We start from the raw sequence: 7,418 nt of genomic DNA on the forward strand, positions 1-7,418 counted from the left end.
AAAGTCAAGAATTCAAATCTTACTACACCCTAACAAGTGTAAAGTCCCAGGCTTTTAAGTGGCCATGGGCATTTAAGTAGAGGACCCCTTACAATAGGAACCCCCTCCTTACACCTTGAAGCGTGGTTTAGGATGTGTCCTATAGCAAAATGGAAGGGTGATCGCGTATGCATCGAGACAACTGATGTCACATGAGGTCAATTATCCTACGCACGACTTGGAACTTTCAGCTCTTGTGTTCGCCTTGAAGATTTGGAGACACTACCTTTACGGCGTCTCTTGTAAGATCTTCACATATCATAAAAGTCTGAAGTACATTTTCACCCAAGACCACTTGAATATGCGGCAACGTCGATGGCTAGAGTTTCTCACAGACTACCATGTCCACATCTAGTATCACGAGGGAAAGACAAATGTTGTTGCAGATGCTCTTAGCAGAAAGTCAAGCCATAATGTCAATGCTTCAATTATGGCCAATGAGTTGTGTGAGGATATGAGAAGATTAAACCTTGAGGTTGTTAATCAAGGAGAGTTAGAGGGATTTCTGAGTGCCCTAACAATCCAACCATCTATATTTGAAGAGATTAAGGTGAAGCAGTTGGCAGATGAGTTGTTGCAAAAAATCAGAGATCGAGTAACTAGTGGTGCAGAGACTGAATTCAAGATTCATGAAGACGGGAGTCTGAGATACCAGAAGAGATGGTGTATACAACAAAAGTGTGAGGATATAAAAAGAAAAATCATGGAGGAGTGCCATAATACACCATATTCAATTCACCCTGAGGAGATAAGTTGTATAAGGACTTGAAAGAATTCTATTGGTGGCCGAATATGAAGAGAGAGGTTGCTGAGTTTGTAACAAAGTGTCTGACGTGCCAGAAGGTGAAGATAGACTAAAAAATACCCATGGGAAAGGTTCAACCATTAGAAATACCATGTTAGAAATGGGTTCTATATCCATGGACTTTGTGATAGGCTTACCAAAGACTCGTAGTGGGAATGACACGATTTGGGTGATTATAGACATACTTACTAAGCCAGCGATGTTCATTCCTATCAAAGAGACCTGGAAAAAGAAGCATCTAGCAAGTGTCTATGTGAAGAATGTAGTTTATTTGCATGGAGTTCCCAAGGACATAGTGTCGGATAGAGATTCAAGGTTTCTATCAAAGTTTTGGAAAAAAAGTGCAAGAGAACCTTGGAACAGCATTGAAGATGATTACTACCTTTCATCCTGCAACAGATGGTCAAACTGAGAAAACAAACCAAACCATGGAGGATATGATGTGAGCTTGTGCTTTAGATTTCCAAGGGAATTAGGAGGATCACCTACTTTTGATCGAATTTTCCTACAATAACAGTTACTATACAAGCGTCAAGATGGCACCTTTTGAAGCATTGTATGGAAGGAAATGCAGAAGCCTAATGTAATGGAATGATTATAGTGAACGGATTACTTTGGGAACAGAGTTTATTGAAGACATGGTTAGCAAGGTGAGACTGATTCACTCACGGATCAAAGCAACACAAGATTGACAGAAGAGTTATGCCGACTTGAAGAGAAGGGATGATGAGTTTAGAGTTGGGGACAAGGTCTTTCTAAAGGTTTCTCCAACAAAAGGTGTGATACGATTCGGCAAGAAATAGAAGCTTAGTGCAAAGTATGTGGGTCTGTATGAAATTCTCCAACTTGTGGGGAAAGTGGCCTATAAATTGGCTTTGCCAATGGAATTCGAGAAAATGCATGATGTGTTACACATTTCCCAATTAAAGAAGTGTGTGCCTAGTGAAACCCATGTTTTGCAACCAGAGACTATTCAACTAGATGAGTCTCTAACTTATGAAGAAAGACCAGTTAAAAACCTAGATCACAAGGTGCGTAGTACTAGAACCAGAGTTGTGAAGATAGTGAAGGTCCTTTGGTCGAACAAAGAGTACAAAGAGGCTACTTGGGAGGCCGAGGAAGAGATCAGGAATAAGTATCCCGAGTTATTTGACGAGGTGAGTCACGAGGGCTTAACTCTTTTCTTCTAGGGGGGTAGAATGCGATGTAATTTCATGCTTTTACCTCAATTATACCATTTATTGCTTGATTTTGCATGTTTTTGCTTATTATTATGCATTATTATTGTGTTTACATATAATAAAAGTATGTAAACTCTAGCAAAGTATGAGTTCATTGAGTATAAAGTTCAGTTTGTTGAGTACACATGTTGAGGATCAAACAATTTACAGCAATACAAAACATAAAAGTTTGAACAGTTTTGGAGAATTTATGGTTTTTAGGTTAAGTTTTGAGGGTGAAACTTCTTTTAAGAGGGGTAGATTGTAATCCCCCATATTTTTCTAATATAATTATTTATTATTTATACAAATATTTTAATCTTAGTTTTATAAGTATGAGTTATTAATGTAAAAGTAATAAGATTTTACTAAACTATTAAGTTTTAGTCTAATTATAACTCCCTTTTTAAGTATATTGGCCCAAAGTTGATTCCCATTCAAGGCCAAACTACCCAAATTCTACTCCTAATAGAATTAGAGAACTAAAACCAAAATAAAATAGCCCTCACCCTCCTCTTTTTTCACGTGAAAACAAAAATAAAAACCCTCACACTCTCTTCTCCTCCTTCACGCACACAACAACAACAACAACAACAACAACAACAATAACAAAAAAATCCCTCAAAACTTACAAGAGGAAAACTAGGTCGTTATCTAATTCTCCCTTGGTCAAACTAAATTTATAAACACTTAACAAACCTTATACAAGTATACGGTAAGTCAAGGGTCAAACCCAAAGGAATGAGTAGGAACTTGAAAGACAAAATGAAAATTCAATCACAAACATATTCATTTCAAGCTAAATCAAAATGAAAATCAATCAATCAACAAATTCTCAAACCTAAATAAAAATCCAAATCAAACATTCAAGCATTAAAGAAAATTACAATTGAAGTAAATTCAAAGGAAAGAAATCTCACAAACTTTCATTGATATGAAGAAGAAATCAAAACTTGATTGAAGCAATGTTGTAATACAAATCAAATCCAAGAATTCCAATCTCTACTTTCTCTCTAACTTCTCTCTAGTTTCTCTCTCTAAAAACTAAGCAAATGAAAGATTATCTAAAAGTTAGCCTTCTAAAGGAATTACAAGAGTATTTATAGACAAAGAAGAAAAACTGATCGGCCGCGCCCTCTCGAAGAACATCCCGCGGGAGCGGAGAAATTGGTACGAAACAAATAACGAACTCCGCGAGCAATCTAGGCAAGACCCACGCACCCGCGGCTAAGGGCGCAGCAGATGCCCTATTCCCAAGTGTAAACAGGGGGTCACGGTCTCTCTAAAGGGAACGATCTCTCCAGAATCTCCGCGCCCGTGGCTAGACCGCGTCTAGGGCGCGGAGAGTTCCTGCCAAAAATCATCAATTTGCTGCACTTTATCCGCGCCTGCGGCCCTTAGGACCTGTGCCCGCGACAATTGGCAAATGTAGAGCGCCCTCTCCGTGCCCTCTCCTATGAGCTTAATACTTATTTGCTTAGCCCTTTTTGCTCTTCTTGACCCCTTTGCGAAGCCAACTCCTTAAGAACCTTCAAAAGTAACCAAAGAGAGAAAATTGAAGAGAAAAAGAGCAATATAAAAGGGAAACACGAAGAAAACCACATTAAGGAAAGTAAAACACGAAGAAAGAAGAAATAGAGAAACTAAAGGAGAAAAGACCAAAATGATAAAAGAAAACTATGAAAATAGGGTGAAAACATCCTTAAAGACTACCCTATGAGTCCCATAAATGACACTCATCAATAACCTCAAGTTGAAGATGCTGCCCCCGAGAACACCACCACCGCTCAGCCTGCTGCCGCCACCCTACAACCGCCCCTTTGATAGTCTGACCTTTTATCTCTCTCTCTCTTTCTTTATTTTTTATTTATTTATTTGCTATTATAATGTTTAAAGTTTCAATATTTAATTAAAATTTTGTTCTAAATTATATTATTATGGTTTGATAATATGTTTAAATTATAAAAGATTATCAATTTATGAGTTTTGACATGTTTAATTTATTATATAAATTTTCAGATTTGTGTATGCATAAAATTTAGGGTTTAAACATTAAAATTTTATGCTTTAGGGATTGGAAACGTACTAACTAAGTTATCTAATTATTATATGTTTAAATTACATCAAAGTGTAATTATTTTTACCATATATAAATTTTCTAATTATTAAAGTTTGGATTTTTATGAGCAAGTCATGCTAATTTCATGTTTTTTTTATGCTTCTAAGCCTATAAATAATTATTGTGGGTATTTTATGATTTAAAAAGTTTTGAACTTTATAGTCTAATATCAAGAATAAATTTTGAGATTTTAAAGTTATTATTTTGAAGCCTCTAATTACATTGATTTGATGTATTTTTGGGTTTTAAATATACTAACCTACTATATAACGATTATCTCAAGTAATTATGTTTATGAGTTTATTTTATATACTTAAACTAAAATTTAAGATTTATTTACTTACTTTAAAGTTGCTGGAATTTCATGTTATACACTATATTTTCATAATTTTAACATATAAACTTATAGTTGGGATGTTATATTATTATTATTGATAATGGGAACAATATAAACGCTATATATTGATGATTTAAGAGGTTTTAAAGTAGTTTAGTAATCCTGTAAATTTATTTGATTGAGTATTGATTTATTTCTCATTGTTTGGTTTAGGAGAGAACTTTGTAGAAGACGACTTCTAGTTCTAAAGTGGCCAACCGAATTGTTTACATAAGGTACGTACGAGTTACGAAACCTTGCTTTTAGGTGCATGTTTAAGGATGGGTCGAGAACTTATTATCATGTCACTACCACAAAAATGAGAAAAAGTAACACTCAATATATAACTGTCAAGTTGGAAAAGCGTTCTCTAAATTATATAGAACGCCTTTGGTAGAGAAACGTTGTGTATATTGTATCAAATAGAACGCCTCACTAAGTTAATTGTTATGTTTGATTTTTTGATTTTTTTTTTTATTAAATTGTAGCTTTACAATATAGAACATTTTTCTTAGTTAACCGTTCTACGGTATGGAGTATTTAAAAAAAAAAAAGGTCAAAACCCTATTTGCTCTAACCGCCGTTCATTGCTCTCCTTTCTCTTCCCTCTCCTTATAGAATTCCGCTATCTCTCTCATCCGATTCGACCTAGTAATCTCCCATGGATCTTACTCTATTTCCCCTTAACGGCCTCCTTCAATGGCAAAAAAAACCCTTCTCCTTCCTCCACACAAAAAGCCCGGATTTGGGGCTTTAACAATGGCGAGGCAACACCGCCTCCTCCCTTCTCCGCTGCTATCCCATCACCGCCATACTCTTCCCTGACGATGGTATTGGCCTTGAAATCGTCAGATCCGGCAAATGGGCTAGTTTCTTTCTCTTTTATTTGGTTTCATTTGATGAGCATCAATTTTCATTGTAGAATTTGGATTTGGAATTGATTATTGTCAAAGTTGAATTGTCTTTTATAGTTTGTAGATGTATGTATTGTTGCTTATTTTATTTGAATTTGTTGATTTTGGAAGGATTTTTATCGTATCATCGTTGACAATCACATATCAGTTATAATTGATGAGCTTGCTAGTTATTTTTCTGGGTTTTCTTTGTTTAACTGGTCTTTTTCCTGGGTTTCTATGATAACTGGGTTGTAATATTTCTATCGGATTATTTGGGCTAGAATTTACTGTATTAGTTTATTTCGACTGATTTTTGTGCATCTGTATTTTTTTTTAATTTCGATTTTGTTCTTGTAAATGATCAAATTAAAATTTTAGTAGAAGTTCGATTATGTTTTTTAATTTGAAATTTGATTATGTTCTAGTAAGTTAGCATGTTTTATGTTCTGTAAATTAGCATGTTTGATGATTTTGGTGACATTTATTTTGTAGTTCTTCGTGATTGAATCTTAAATATTTGGTTTGCTGCTTGATTTATGCTAATAATTTTTTTTTCTCAGGATGTTAATTGGCGGATGATGATCACAAGGTAACTCATTGAGTTTCTAATTAAACGATGATGGTATTCTAATTAAACGATGATGGTATCCTATGTGTGTTGTAGCTTAAATGTATCAGTTAGCTAATTTTGTCAAATTTTATCAAAAAAAAAGATATTGTAATTTGTAGTTTAATTTTAATGTATCATATCGACTTTTATTTACAGAATGTAGATATTATTATTATTATTATTATGATAAAAATAATAATATTATTTTTTTAAATAAAAAATTAGAAAAGAGAACGCATATCTAAGATAGGCGCTCCCCTTTTTTTTTATCAAATATAGAACGCCTTTCGAATGTTGACAGTTCTCTTTTCTTTGATTTTTATATGTTTTGTACATAGAATAATAATCGCCTATCCAAGATAGGCGTTTAGTATTGTATTAGATATAAAACGCCTCAAATAGGCGTCATGTATACAATATAAGGCACCCCACTTGAAGGACGCCTCTAAAGCGTTCTATATTGCCTATTCCGGGCGTTCTATATTGCCTATTTTGTAGTAGTGTGTGTAAGGATGACTTGGTTAAATTGTTTGGTTATACATTGTGAATTTCGTATGACGTGCACTATTCTATATTGCAAGTATTGTTTATGCTATAAATATGCAAGATGCGCTTAGAGGTAGAGGTATGTGATTGGTGAAATAATTAATTATTAGTCATTCATGATTATGGAAACAGAATGAGTAAAGGAAGAATTTAAGTCTTATATGATGAGGTTAAGTTTGTGGGGTGCCTTATGCACTCAAGGTGTTTATACACTGAGGTAGTTAAAGGATTTAATAATAAATGCTGCTTATCACTAATAAATCAAGAATTGAAATTTGAAAGTTTGTTTTACTTGATTGAATTGATAATGGATTGATTGTGTTGTTTGCAAATGAGTCATCACAATGTCTAAACTTGTAAATCACGTAAAGTGCAAGATGGATGAGCAATAAAACTCGAGATTTGTACACATCTGAAGTATTGACAATTAGGGGTTGGGGTACACGGGTTATTTGTCGTGCACTTTTCTCGAGGCTATCTTATCTACGAGTATCTTATTTCAAATACTTTTCAAAATTAGGAGTTAGATGAGATCGCATACTAGCTACGGTCACGGACTCGCGCCCGTAGTCGTTGGATGTTTTATTGATGTTTCCTAAAGGAGTCATGGGGTTTTCTTTTATTGATGTTCCAAATAGAGCATGGGTTGGTCTATTGCTTAATCCAATGAATAAAAATGATGAGGTAACTACTTTTAGATAGTGGAGTCTTAGTAAATTGATAGTCGAATCATGTGTGGAGTCTACAAATTAATGATGTGTGATGATTGATTATTAGTAGCTAGGGATTTCTTCTTATGTTTCGCAG

At 34.4% G+C, this 7,418-nt stretch overlaps 1 protein-coding gene and 1 long non-coding RNA gene across 2 annotated transcripts; both read left to right on the forward strand.

The window, feature by feature from the left end:
• The first annotated feature begins 469 nt into the window (after nucleotides 1-469).
• LOC110703750 lies at nucleotides 470-1,256 on the forward strand. The gene is made up of 2 exons (XM_021881536.1): nucleotides 470-794; nucleotides 976-1,256. Exons 1-2 carry the CDS (start codon nucleotides 470-472, stop codon nucleotides 1,254-1,256), a joined length of 606 nt encoding a protein of 201 aa, XP_021737228.1.
• Nucleotides 1,257-4,821: 3,565 nt separating this feature from the next.
• On the forward strand, nucleotides 4,822-6,218 carry LOC110703720. Its single transcript, XR_002507744.1, has 2 exons — nucleotides 4,822-5,389; nucleotides 6,016-6,218. It is a non-coding gene; the product is annotated as an uncharacterized LOC110703720 (long non-coding RNA).
• The last annotated feature ends 1,200 nt before the right edge of the window (nucleotides 6,219-7,418 follow it).

Source organism: Chenopodium quinoa, unplaced genomic scaffold (genome assembly GCF_001683475.1).
Source record: "Chenopodium quinoa cultivar QQ74 unplaced genomic scaffold, ASM168347v1, whole genome shotgun sequence".
Taxonomy (NCBI): Eukaryota; Viridiplantae; Streptophyta; class Magnoliopsida; order Caryophyllales; family Amaranthaceae; genus Chenopodium; species Chenopodium quinoa.

Coding starts and splice junctions, on each gene's coding strand:
- LOC110703750 (XM_021881536.1), top strand. CDS start 470: ATGGCCAATGAGTTGTGTGAGGATATGAGAAGATTAAACCTTGAGGTT. Junction 795..975: donor TCACCCTGAGGAGATAAGTT/GTATAAGGACTT, acceptor ACTTTGTGATAG/GCTTACCAAAGACTCGTAGT.